At 45.8% G+C, this 14344-nt stretch overlaps 1 protein-coding gene across 10 annotated transcripts in view; it reads left to right on the top strand.

The window, feature by feature from the left end:
- The window catches only part of Cracd (capping protein inhibiting regulator of actin dynamics), a 219527-nt gene that overhangs the window by 170020 nt on the left and 35163 nt on the right, over positions 1-14344 (top strand). For 6 of the 10 annotated variants that reach the window (XM_052199557.1, XM_052199554.1, XM_052199555.1 and 3 more), the window contains one exon: positions 3382-3553. The exons of 2 other annotated variants lie outside the window; for them this stretch is intronic. In XM_052199557.1, coding sequence (XP_052055517.1) covers positions 3382-3553 — 172 coding nt within the window. Of the gene's footprint in view, positions 1-3381; positions 3554-9024; positions 9125-14344 lie in introns of those variants that run through there. 2 more of the 10 variants (XM_052199559.1, XM_052199562.1) reach the window with 2 other exon arrangements.

Raw genomic sequence — 14344 nt, 5'->3', positions numbered from 1 at the left:
AACACATTTATAATGATGCTTACTGAATTCTACCATCCGTTTCTGAGTTGGTAAAACACCCTAGAATGCAGGTGCAGAGAAGTTAGGTGCTTTAATAATTCTAAGATTAGCAACACATAACAATTTTATCTACATGAGAAAAGAAAAGGAATCCTATTTGTTTGACCTTTCAGGTGATTTCTAATTTTTTTTTAGGATTATCTATATATAAACTAGTGGTTATGAGATGCCTCTGCTGGTATATGATTATGTACATGAAATTGTGGATAGTGGGCACGTCTTTAAATGAAAAAGAACTCTAAAATAATTACTGGACAGCAAAAATAAATTAATTCAGTACTTAGAGAATGAAAATCACTGTGATCTTAAAGCAGCATGGGCATCTATCTATAAGGTCTTCCAGGCTGAAAATCAAAGTAAATGGGCTCAGCGGTTAAGAACGCTGACTGCTCTTCCGAAGGTCGTGAGTTCAAATCCCAACAACCACATGGTGGCTCACAACCATCCGTAATGAGATCTGATGCCCTCTTCTGGGGTGTCTGAAGACAGTGAGCGGAGCAGGGCCAGAGTGAGAAGAAAATGTGTCTGAAGAGAGCTACAGTGTTCTTACATATAATAAATAGATAAATCTTTATAAAAAAAAAGTGGAAAGCTGCTGGAATATTAGGAAATGTGGCACCCCGCTGCTCACCCCTGAACTCAATCATCAAGCTAAAGAGTGTGAGTATCTAGAGAGGGCGGGAGGTGGACAGTAGTAAGGGACAGGGTTAGGATTTGAGCCGAACACTCCTGACCTTGAGGCCCAGACCTTTAACTACCAGCTATGTCTGTAGCTGGGGAACACACCATGTTACCAGGAATTACCACTCATTCCTCTTTTCTCCCGTTGTCCGTCTACCCAAGATCAGTAAAGTCCGAGTGGTAAAATCCCCAGGCACTGGCTCAGACACACCCGTGTTTGCTGCCACGCTCTGCTCTGTATGACACGGCACTCCGGATGTTTTGAGTTAGCTTTGCGGGTGTGTGCTGCGTTTTGCCACAGTCTTGAAACTGCCCAACTAGTTGGTGAAATTTGCTCTTTCATGCCCCATCTTTGCTTCAGAAAATATTAGCAACAGCACTGCTGCTTGTCAAGAAAACCGCGGCGACCAGGGGCTGTGTCGCCAGCTGAGTCAACGAGGTTTACTCGCAGTGTTCCTCGGAGTCCCAGGTTTATTTAATGGATGTCTATAGACACGCGCCCAGATCTCCACGTGTAGTGACAAGGAATTGCAACAGTTATTACTAGCCTTTGGGGGGGTGGGAGGTTTTATATTTGAGACTATAAATCAGGGGGAATGAAATAAGTAGGAAGGTATAACTCTTGCTATGATTTAAAGAGTGTATACTCTACATCCACAAAGTCTCCTGTCGTAACTAACTAATTATGAGCTGAACAAGGACAATGACAAAAGGCACACTAACGTGGTCGGGACATCCATGAGGCCCCTTGGCCCTACACAAAGAACTGTAGGCAGCCAAGCGACATTGAGAGGGAGAAATGGCCTTTCCCATAACAAATGACTCGCCCTGAAAACACACATTCAGGTAACAAATATAACTAAGCCGGTTATATTTACGTATATATTCATTTCTATATATTATATATGTAATAAGAATTAATGCAAATGAGGCTTAGTTTGAAAAGAATCAAGGATTGATATATGGGAGGGCTTGTAGGGAAGAGGAACGAGTAGAGGGGACATGATATAATTGCATTTTAATATTAAAAAAAGAAATTATTTGAAAAAGAATCCATATCTATTAATGACACTTTATGTTTTACTGTCTAAACATAGGCTGGACCTAAGAGTCATTACTAAGTCTTTTCAAAAGAAGACTAACAAATTTAATAGTAAAATAAGTGTAAGATAAACTTAATAAAGATATTTCCAAGAGGATCTACAGCGTACATTTTGGAAATGAGGACATTTAATTGGGGCTGGCTCACAGTTTCAGAGGGTCAGTCCATTATCATCGTGGTGGGAAGTGTGGCAGCCTGCAGGCAGACGCAGTGCTGGAGAAGGAGCTTAGCGTTCTACATCTTGATCAGAAAGCTGTCAGGAGGAGACTCTCCTCCACACTGGGCACAGCTTGAGCACTGGGAGCTCTCAAAGCCCCGCCTATACAGTGACACACTTCCTCCAAGGCCGCACCTATTCCAACAAGCCACACCTCCTAATGGTGCCAAATTGGGCACCATTGGGCAAAGCCCACCACAGGGACATTAATAATATTCAGTAACATCACAGGGTCCATCGCAGAGATTGATCTTTCCTGGGAGGGTGAGGCAGTTTTAAAGATGTTCACAAGACTACCTTGTGAAGGACTCTAAGGTTCTCAAGAAAAAGATGATAAATGGTAGTTTTCTGGACGAGAAGGGTTTACACTTTCTGTTCCATGGTAGAACTGGAATGAAGTTAAGGAGTTTGTTTGTTGTTTTTCTGTTTTTTGGAGAGGGGGTTGGGTTTTTTGTTGTTTTGGTTTGGGTTTTTTGTTGTTGTTCTTTTGGGGGGTTTTGTTTGTTTGTTTGTTTGTTTGTTTGAGACAGGGTTTCTCTGGCTATCTTGAAACTCACTCTGTAGACCAGGCTGGCCTCGAACTCAGAGATCTGCCAGTCTTTCCCTCCCAAGTGCTGGGGTTAAAGGCTTGCGCCACCACTGCCCGGCGGGAATTTCTAGCCGAGGGAGCAGAGTGGAAGGTACTGCCAACAATATCTTCAGCAAAGTCTAGCCGCAAAGCCTGGTTCTTAGAAAATGTAGTAACATATAAGTGCATAGCAACTGCTTGGGCTCTCTTCCCTGGGAAATTTTAAAGGAGATATGGGAGATAATCAAGGGCTATCTGGCCATGGGTGGCAATGACGCATAGCTTGTGCCAAGAGTTAACCATTGTCCTCTGTATGTGACAAGGCTAAACCAGAATGATTGGGGGTTTGTGTCTCATACTTTTGAAAAATCCCTGTATGGTTTGGATGCTTTTCACAGCTTCTCCAGAAGACAACCCTGACCATGAGTTTTATGAAAGGAGGTGCCACCCTCGTGTGGCATGTGTGTGTGTGGGGGGGGGGCACCCTCCTGGCCTTGCAGGCAGAACCTCCTTTTGATCTTCAGGATGCCTAAGGGTCAGAAGGTACATCATGCCTGTGGCTTGTGCCCTGCCTTGCTGTGCACCTTGACGCCTGGGCGGCCCTGCCGTTCTCAGCAGCAGGCTTGGTCTCTGCCTGCCCTTTGTCCTGACTCTCTTGGCCAGAAGTGGCTGAGTGGTAATTTGCTCCTAGTCAGAGGCACAGCCCTATCGAACTGCAGTGTATCGAACTAGTGTTTATCTTGTAATTCACAGACAAGAAGAAGGGAGGCAAATTTCAGCCTTTTAAGAAGTTGTTTGGCAAAAAGAAAAAGAAAGGCACTCTGTTGTCTCGGGAGGAATCGGCTGGGAGGCAGAGTCACACGGCCCAGAGTGCAGGCAATGGGACCTTCTCTTCGGATGAGGAAACCCTGGAGAACAATCTGAGGTAATAGCTTTCCCTTTCCTTGCATGTCTCTGGCAGAGTTCCCAGGGTATGGAAAGAAACACCTGGAGGGTCAGGTTTGGGGTTTGGAGGGCAGGGGGCAGCATCACAGAGGTGTCCCACCTGGGCACAGGGGTGGGGGTGGGGTGACACCTGGTGTGCTGGGTAGGGAAGTCACCCTGGGGATTGAGCCTGCGTTTGTTTGCCCTTACTGGTGGCAGAGGGCAGCACTTCACTGGCTGGGCTCAGTGGGGGTCCTTTGTTTGAAGACCTGAGTTCCCATGATCCATGACTTGGCAAAGAAAAGATATTCACAGTCTAGAGCTTACACCTGACGCAAGGACACAGGTCTCTCAGGCTCAGCTAAGCCACCTGACACGTCCCCGGGAGCTTCTGCTTTGGGGATGTGTTCTTCATGGCAAGCATTTTAACTTTCCTCTCCATCTCTCCTTCCTCCTTCTTCCTTTTCCTTGCCCCCTTTTCCCTGTCTGTCTGTCTGTCTGTCCTCCGTCTATGTCTCTCTGTTTCTCTCTTCCCACCCGTTTCTTAACTCTCTGCCTCTCCCTTTCTCTCTGCCTCTATCTCACTGTCTGTTTCTCCCCCTTCCTGTCTTTCTCTGTGTGTTTATCTCTCCACGTCTCTTTCTGCCTGTTTCTGTCTCTGTCTCTCTGTCTCTTTCTCTCCCCCACCCCCCTTCTCCCTTCCTAGGGCACAGGCACTGTAAATCTGATCAAGAATCTTAAAACTAAAGGAATGGAGGATTTAGGGTGTGGCCTTTGTCACCCGAGTGCTGGTGGCGCTCTTGGAAACCATCCCAACTAAGGGTGTGATGTCTTCAGCCCTGCTGTGCTCCCTACCATGGCTCCCTGCATTCTGTGGAGACCTTTGCTTTGCTGGTCTCTTGCTGGATGGCTTGTGAATTCAGGGACCAGGTTTTATTCAGCCTCCTGTGGAGTGCTGGCACCTGACTTACCTACCACATGCCAAAGATAAACGGGCTCTTTAGACTGTGTGACAATAAGAAAATTGTAGCTAGCAGATAACCATCTGCATTACAACCCCCCGGCAGGCAGCACACGCTAGCTAAGCCGTGTGCTGCTGTGTTTGTCCGCTGGTTGGTTCTGACCAGCACTAACTCTGCCTCCTCGACAAGCCTGTGTTTATTTTCCATAGGTTTTATCACATAAGAAGGTCAATTTTAATTGCCCTCCTTTAGAGTTATAAAACTCTGAGGAAGGAAAGGCCTTTGCTGAAAGGAACGTGTAGCACGCAGTTGCGTGACCAGCTGTCGCGACGTGAGCACTGCCATGGAGTTGACTGTGGTCCGGCCATTTTGTTCCAGCCTCTCGTGCTGTAAAACATGAATGTGGGTCTTTTTCACCTCATAGCAGAACGAGGTACAAAACTACTGACGTGGAACCAAGACTTAATGGGTGTGAGAAGACATCAGTCTAAAGAGTCCACCCTTGGACAGTGTGTCTGAAGACACACTTCCGTTTTGTAGTCGGACATGGGTTCAACCATTCCCTGTGTCCTGTTGAATTGCTTTGGACTCTTCCATGTTCTCTCCCCATTTAACGTCTGCATTCTGTTTGCTTCTTGAGGGTTTTCCTTAAAGCTTTAAGAAATCTTGGGAAATTCCACTTTGGGTTAAACAACTCCATGACCATATAGGTAATACCACCTTCTCTTATCACTGACTTTTGTTCAGAAACCTGCACACATGGTATGGGACATATTTTAATTACGTATTTGTTTATATAAGTAAAAATACTCATCTCTTAAGGAAAGAAGCTAAAAATATGTTTGAACTATGGTGTTTTGTGTCTGTATTTAAAATTAAAACAATAATATAAGAAAAGTAACTTAAGATGAGACTTTAGCATAGCCGTGCATGCCTGTAAAACCAGGAGAGAAAGGACTATTAAGTCAGAGAGTGACCTGCTATGCCAGAGAGGTCCAACCAAGGCTACATGAGACCTGTCTCTAAACAACAACAAGAAGCATATCCCTTCCTTCCTGGATATAGTGCATGAATCCCTTATAGCTGAAGGTCCACTCATCTGCCCTAGTTACAAATGGAAAAAGTTGAAAACTATGCTTTCCTAAAACTATGTCCAGCGTAATTACTGTTCAGTTGTCAGGCATGCTACTGCAAGCTGCGTAAAGATTTAGAAAGGAGTCTGAAGGTTTCTTTTCTTTCTATCCAAAATAGAAAGTGCTCATTGGCACACAAGACTTCCAAGTCTGTGGACGCGCGGACATGGCTAAGGTGGCAGATTCTATCTAGTGTTGGGGGAGAATTTCCTGAATATTAGTGTTACCCTAAAACCTGGATGGCTGAGTCTGTGTCCAGGGGTCTAGGACCCAGGAAGGTGGGATTTAGTCATTAAAGTTGCCGAAATCTAACAGATTGGACTCCAGGAATCTACAATTCTAGAAATGTCTCTGTGGCCAAGAACAGCTCCTCAGCGACCTGTTCCCTTCGCCTGACATCGGCCGTCTCTGGGGACTTGCAGACCATCCTGCTGCCCCTCAGCTCAGGAGCCTTTGTGACTCTCTGGCTAGTGTTTTAAAATCACACATGCCTCTGGGAATGTGTGGCCCAAACCATGATAGTTCAAAACAATTTAAGAGCATTTCCTTTGCTCAGTAACTACAATTAATAGCACATTTCCAAAAGTATGTTAAATAAACCTCACAAGTCAGCATTTGATAGGTTGAGGAAGCAGGGGTGCTGTGAGTTCGAGGCTAGCCTAAGCTACAGGGTGAGGACCAGACCAATCAGCATCTAAGCAACATCCTTAGAAACAGCAATGATAGAAAGTAGAAGGAATAAATGTCACGTGTAAAAAGAGGGAAAGAGTCATCTTAGTGTGTGTGTGTGCACATGCATGTGTGAGTGTGTGGGATTACTGATTATATGTGAAATAACATACATTAGTAATTTTACTTACGTCTTTACGGAGCATTTACCATGCTAAGCACCGTGTGAGTCTCTAAGAAGAGGGATTTCCTGTGTAGCAAGACTCCTTTGGTCACACACCCTTTCTTCACAGAGAGGATCTGGTGGCATGTGCTGAAGCAGCCACACATTGTTAGTATTAATGTATTTTGGCATCAATGAGCTTATGTAATAATAGCACAACTCTCTAAGATTCTTAGTATCCCAGTTAAAAGGCGAGAAAGCTGAGGCTAGTGTGGCTAGCCCAAGGTCTCAGAAGTGCTCCGCCTCGCAGAGAGGCTGCAGCATTGTTAGGGCCATGATGGCGCACGTTCGTGGGTCTCTGGGCTCAGATGCCTGACTGCTTCTGGCTGATGAAGGAGACTCTGGTGCTTCTTCTTGTTCCTCCTCCAGTTTACCCGGGACACTTGATGTCTCCGTTAGCACACCCAGCCACGGCATGTGTAAGTGTCCGCTATAAGTGTCTCCAGAAACAGTGAGCCCACATCCAGACCTGAATAATCCAGAAGGGGTTCAGGGATGAGGAGGCCTTGAGATGTCGTCTAACAATGGGCAAGATTTGGTTTATCTGGGGGGCAGGGCATGAACTCTCAAAGTAATGGCATAAGCAGAAACTTTAATGTTAGAATGAATGGGGCAAGCTGGGTAGAGTGGTGTACACCTAAAACCCCAGAATCCAAGGGATTTGGGAAAGAGGATTGTGAACTCCAGGGTAACTCAGGCTACCTAGTCAGATTCTTAGGGGATAATCTTACAGCTCCTCTGTATGCATGTGCTAACTTTACACCAAGAACAGGGAAAGATGTCACAAGCAAATAAAAAGAATACAAATATCCTCATGATTTAGGCACACATATTTTGCTTGTTTGAAAGAGAAAGATGCTGTCCAAAAAGTAAAATTTTAAGGAATTCATACTCCTAAAAATGTACTAGACTTATGAGAAGAGTTGAGCCAGGTTATAGGAAACAAAGTTAGAGCTTTTGTGTCTCCGTTGAATTCAAGGAATGCAAAATCTTCCACAGATTGATGGAAAACACTTGCAAGTGGTATTGCTAGTAAGAATCTTGTACTGGGGTGGGGGGCAGGTAAAGAACTTTTGCAATTCCATAATAAAAGGTCAAAGTATTTTTTAAAAAATAGGCAACAGATTTGAGTAAACATTTTTCAGAGAAAGAGAGAGAGAGAGAGAGAGAGAGAGAAGTGTTAAAATAAGTCATGTTTGTTCAACAGTGAAATATATCACAGACATGAGCTACAGCCCAAAAGACATATTTTTTAAAAGTATTGTCAAGAACGTGTAGTGGTTAGAACCTTCATCCCTTGTTAAAACATAAATTGATAAAATGATTTAGGGCAGGGGCTGGAGAGATGACTCAGTGGTTTAAAAAGCATGTACTGCTCTTCCAGAAGACCCGAGTTCAATTCCTAGCAACAGCATCAGGTGGCTTACAACCACTTGTAACTCTGGGGAAGCCAATTACCTCTGGCCTCCAAGGATGCTGTGCTCAAGTGCACACACGTCCACATAGACAAGCATTTACACAGTTAAAAGAAATAACAATCTTCTTAAAGATTTATGGTAAGGTAGAGACTTTATCCACTACCCTCATTTTATGAAACCGTGAGACCGAGCAGCAGAGAGAGGCCAGTAGCGATGTTGCACTAACCTCAGGCCACACTTTTATACATGGTAGGTTTCACCTGGAGCAACCCCATCTGTATTCCCTTCACCTAACTCCTCCTCACTTTCGGTTTTCTAGACAACTGTGTCTTCCCCCTGGGGAAGCAAGAACCCCTCTGCTGCACTTGGTCTTATCATCCTGTTAATTTAGCATAGCTGTGACCAGACAGTTCTGGTCCATGGCTGCTGGTCCCCATGCACGTGGTTAGCACATCATGACAGTGGGAGCATGAGTCAGAAAAAAAACACTGTCCACATCATGGAAGACAGGAAACAAAGAGAAAGACGGGACAAGGCCAGGGAAAACAAACCCCTAAGAACCCACACATACACTCCAAATAAGTGCCACCTAAACTTTATAGAGCCTCTTGAAATAGTGTCACCAACTGAGGACCAACCCTCCACCTCCTGAGCCCTTCTTCTCAAAACCACGACTAAGTCTCCCTCCAGTATTCTCACAGCTTCCTCACCTTCCCACAAGAGTGAGTCTCATGGCCTACCGTGCTTACATTTGCAGCCCTTAGCCCAGGGGTAACCAGGCCTTCGGTAATGATTGGGTAAACAAAAGTGTGAAGGCTGCGTTTTGACTTTACTGGTGATTCCCACTTTACAAGTCAGTATTCGTTAATTCCTCCTCAGCGTCCCCACTGTGACAAGTACCACCATCCCTCACTCTCTGGAAAAGGAAGGGTACACAGCCAGCATCATGAGATGCACCTCCAGTGAAAGGTCAGCTCAGTTCAGGGCTTCCTATCACTTGGCCCTGACGGTTTTCAGAAAAGATCAGTTATACTTGACCATTTATCCTCTTCCCACTCTACCTATAGGAGCTTGTGGCTAAAGTGAACAGGAATAAAGAAGTTTAAGGGGGAAAGAATTAACTATTGGATGGAAAATTGAAACCGGCTGGCAGTCGGCCTGGACTAGGTAAGTCTAGGGAAAGAGCTATTGGCCAGTCAGCAGTAGCAGTTTCCAGGGAAGCAGCAGAGGAAGAGGCGGGGTTGTCCTGTCAATGCAGAGGTTGCCACTCAAGAGCTGGATGACCCGAGGCTAGCCAATCCCTTGATCTGCTAAGCCAACCAGCCATCTCCCGGGATTGGAATATGCACGTGATATCATTGCACAATCTGTTGTAAAGCCCTTAATAAACACAACGCGGTATTACCGAAGATAGAGACTCCGCTGCGGATGGCCTGAGTTTTACTTCCAGAGCACAAGCCTAGAGGAAATCGGTTCACACGATAGCGAGAGAGGTTTATGAGGAGATCTTTGTCCAGGCGGAGCATTTGAGAAATGGGATAGATAGTAGGGAATCCTGAGGAGTCCATAGCTTGAGAGACGTGCTACACGATCCCTGGTGTCCTGTGATGCAGGGACAATTAGAGGACCCTCTAGCTCCCCCCTCTATCTAGTCTAAGATTTCAGAATGTCTTCCTTTTCCTTGAATATGTGTGACATACCCTGCTCTGTTGTAATTGACAGACATTTCAGTACTCTGTGGTCTACTAAGCACCACATGTTTTTAGAGGATCCCAGAATCTGGGATTTGCATTGAAGATGCCACACCTGATAGAGTCTGGTTCCAGTTTTTTGGTTTTTTTGTTTTCTTTTTTTCCCAACAACCGTAGTTTGTTTGACGAGGATATGTAATTGCCCATTAGCATTTCATTTGAATGAGGCTCGTGAATCTATTTAGAGAGAAAAACTGCTGATCAATTGCAGTTGCCCCGTTGTCATGGAAACAAGCTGAAATTGGACTGTAATTATATTTCCTTATGTCTGAAGTCATCGCTATAGTAATTATCTAATATCTATGGTCCCAAATTACATGATGCTTGTCCAAAAAGAAAAAGAGAGAGGGGGGGGGAGACAAAAGATAAGAAGGCAGGGGGTGGGGAGCCTGCTGGCCTGAGGCGGCACTCACTGTGCAGCTGTAGAGAGCCTTCAGATTCAGATGGGAGACTTTCCCTCTGTAGGCTGTGACTCCAAGGTGCCGTCAGTGGGTCTTGGAAGGTTCCCAGTGCTTTGGGTAGTAGCTGGAAAGCTGTTAGGCTGAATGATTTTAGTTCTACAGAGGGAAGAGTTACAATGTCAACAGTCACTACATATATCTTCATCAGGGGCTATAGATATCTCAGCAGTTAAGAGCACTGGTTGCTCTCCCAGAGTACCCAGGTTCAATTCCCAGCACCCACATGGTGGCTCACAATCATCCATACTCCAGTCCTATTGGTTCCAACACCTTCTTCTGGCCTCCTTGGGCACGGTTTGTGTATGTCTTGCACAGCCATGCCACTGTCTGAAGCTCCGCGCATCGTATCCAACATAACGTCCACTTTGCAGAGCCGGTGTCCTATCCCATTCTGGCATGCTGGGAAATCACTGCAGTTTTGTTTGGTCCTATTTGGCAAAAGGGAAGCACTGTTGTTTCCCGAGCTGGCAAATGGACTGTGTACAATCAATGCCAAGTTTGAGAGAAAGCACAGTGGGGAAAGACTCGAGCTGGAGGTCATTACATGTGCCAATCATGTCACAACAGATTGGCGCTGATACCTGGACAACAGTGACGTCATGCACCTCTTAGCCCTACAGCTGCCATCTTATGGCTGCTCCTCTTCAGTTTGTGAGCCCCACATACACACGTCTTCTCCTGTGATGAAGAGTGCATGCACTCTGGGACCTCACTGCTGACCCTGGCCTAAGCGGCAGAGTATCATGGTAGCAGCATCCTCAGAAATGGTCCAGGAAAACAATCTGATGTGGCGGCTTTGGAATCAACAATAACAGTGGCAGTAACCGCTTCACCTGAACAGAGGTTAAGATGTTGAGTCTTAATGGTGATGACTAGAGTCTTAGCATAATAATCCCGCCCAATTCGGCACAGAAGTGGGATCTTCAGAACGTCTCCTTCTGAGTGCTGTCATACTGTTATCTGCTCTGAAGTAGCCTCCCGGGAAAGTGACTTTCACTGACTCAAGCCCAGGAAATGCCGAGAGGAGAAATATGGGAGAAATGCCAGCGTCTGCTTCTTCCTATCCTTCCAAATTCCCAACGACAATAGTTCAGAGGCTTACATGTCCTAGGATGTAGAAAAATAGGACCCTCTGGGGAGATACCCAAAGGGCCCCCCACCTCTCAGAGGAGAAGGGGAAAGAGGGTGGGGGAAGGATTGTGGGAAAGGGTGGCCAGGTGTGTGCGGTGAATGGGATGTAAAGTGAATAAGTAAAAAAAAAAATTACAAATAAAAACAGGACCCCCCCCCCAACACCACCAATATATTAGCATTATCTCAGTGCTGATATAACAAGCATTACCTCAGAATTGGTTCCGCCCATTCAAAGCCTCTACTCCATACTTAATAGGTCTTGGGGTGCGCTCATTGTGTTCAGACCTCCTAGATGGGACCCACATTGGCTCTGTGCTTCAGACACCAGCACTGCACCAATGTCAAGAACATCTTCTCTTCTTTGTGCTCTTCCTCCCTCATCACCCACTTCTTCCCCCTCCTCCCCCTCTTCCTCTTCCTCCTCTTCCCCCTCCTTCCCATCCTCCCCCTCTTCCTCCTTCGTCCTATAGAACTTCTAATCTTCCAGATAGTGACTTTAATTTAGGACTGTGTATGGAGGTAATATCAAGTCCTTAGCGTGGAAAAAAAAAAGAGCTTTTGGTCTACCAGCTAACAGTTTGGGGTCCTTGTGTAGTTATGAGTCACAATGCTACAGTGGCAGTTTGTGCTTGGTTCAGGGAGTGGCACTCATTGTAGGTGTGGCCTTGGTGGGGGAAGTGTGTCACTGTGGGAGTGGAAAATGAGACCCTCCTCCTAGCCACACGAGAGCCAGTCTTCTCCAGTTTGCCTTCAGAACAAAATGTAGAACTTTCAGCTCCTCCAACACCAAGCCTGTCTGGACACTGCCATCCTACCTGCTATGATTATAATGCTCTGAACCTCTGAACCTGTAAGCCGGCCCCAATTAAATGTTGTCCTTTATAAGAGTTGCCTTGGTCATGGTGTCTCTTCACAGCAATGGAAACCCTAAGACAAAAGTTGGTACCAGGGACTGGGGTATTGCTGTGATGCCTGACCATGCTTTTGTTTGGAAGAATGCGGATTTGGGGACTTTGGATCTGGAAAGCAGTGGAATGCTTTAAGTAGGGCTTAGTGGACTGTCCTAGTAGGAATATGGAAGATTTTGTTTCTGAGGGTTATTTGAACTGTGGAAGCCTGGCTCTAGATGTTTCAATGGAGAGGAATCTCAGTATGCTGCCTAGAGAGACTGTTTTTGCAGTATTTTGGTGAAGAATGTGGTTGCTGTTTGCCTTTGTCTGAAGAGTCTATCTGAGGTTAAGGTAATGTTCTTTATAAGAATTGCCTTGCCGGGCAGAGACGGCACACGCCTGTAATCCCAGCACTTGTGAGGCAGAGGCAGGCGGCTTTCTGAGTTCGAGGCCAGCCTGGTCTACAGAGTCTGTTCCAGGACAGCCAGGGCTATACAGAGAAACTCTGCTGGCAAAACAAAACAACAACAACAACAACAACAACAAAAAAAAAAGCGTTGACTTGATCATGGTGTCTTTTCACAGCAATGCAAACCCTAAGACTATTTTTTTTTTTTGAGGCAGGGTCCCACTGTGAAGTTCTGATTGGCCTAGAACTCACTCTGTAAACCAGGCTGGACATGAACTCAGAGAGATCCTCCTACCTCTGATTCCACTTATGGGAAGCACTTAGAATGGGCAAATTTGTACCGATAGAAGGTCAAATAGTAGTCACCAGGGACCATGGAGGAAGAAAAAGTGCAGAATTCTTACTGAAGGGATATAGCGTTTGTTTTGGGTGGATATGGATGATATAATAAGATGAATATACTTAATGTCAGTGGGTTGTACAGTGCTAGTGGGCCGAATGGTAAACTTTCATGTTAAATATTTTACTACAATTTAAAAAAAACCTTGAACCAATATTGTCAATATTTTAAGATTTATAGACACCAATATCCCATTTGATGTTGAAGGCTTACTGTCTTCTGTGTACACTTTGTTTATTGTTTGTTTGTTTGGTTGGTTTGGTTTTTTGGATCTGATTTTTTTCGAGACTGGGTTTCTCTGTGGAGTCCTGGCTGTCCTGGAACTCACTCTGTAGACCAGGCTGGCCTCGAACTCAGAAATCCTCCTGCCTCTGCCTCCCAGAGTGCTGGGATTAAAGGCGTGCGCCACCACTGCCCGGCTCTGTGTACACTTTGTAATGGCGGCTTGCCAGCTTCCTCTTGATCAGTGCTCCAGCCTTGTGACCGTGCAACTTTGCTCATGTGGCATCTGTGTTCACCCCCAAACACCAACATCTTAAAGTGGCACCCTCGGTGGCCGAATCAGGAGCTGAGCTCAGTGCAGTCTGAGTCTCTTGTCCACACTTTGCTGGGCCTGTGCATCCTCAGCCTTGAAGCTACCACATGCACACAGGCCTGCCTGCCCCATCCTCTGAGGTCAGGAACCCATCGGAGCTGATGCGAGCCCTGGCCGCTTCCCTTCTTCCCCTGCTGCTTCGTATTGTATGCACAGCCCTACAGTGAGAGGTTCAGACCATGAGATCGGGGCGAGATCGGGGCGCTTTGTCTATCTCTTGCCATCACTTAGAAGCTGCCCCATTTCTCCAGCATCAGAAGAGAAAGAGGCGCCGCACCCCAGGTGTTTCCTTCCACCTGATCTGGAGGAGCCTAACTGTTGTATTAAAGAACTAAAGGAGCCTCTCGCCTCTCAGTCCCTTTATGGCCAAAGAAAAGAGAAAGGAGTGGGGCTCCCCTGCCTCACAGTCCACTCTCAAGACTTTGAATGTCAAGAATAAAAGGGTCCAGATGAGCTCCGCTAAGGTGCAATTTGTGGTACATTGTCCCCCACTCCCAGGTGTGTGATTCGGAAGCCTCCAGCTGGTTAAGGACAATGGTCCCGCCCTGCTCTTTGTTCCTTCGGAGAGTTCAAGCTGAGTTCTCCTCTGTGGGGTCCACTCCAGATGGCCTAAACTCTGGAGCTTTGGGTAATACTTTTTGAAGTCTTTGTTTCATCCCCACACTCAAAGAAAAGGAAGTCATCTACGTAGTAGAGGTGTTCCAACTGACTTTCGTGATCACTAATGACTGCATATTAAATCACACA

This window comes from Apodemus sylvaticus, chromosome 11, assembly GCF_947179515.1.
Source record: "Apodemus sylvaticus chromosome 11, mApoSyl1.1, whole genome shotgun sequence".
NCBI classification, from domain to species: domain Eukaryota; kingdom Metazoa; phylum Chordata; class Mammalia; order Rodentia; family Muridae; genus Apodemus; species Apodemus sylvaticus.
The sequence above is the reverse complement of the archived record's forward strand: the minus strand, read 5'-3'. Positions and strand labels throughout refer to the sequence as shown.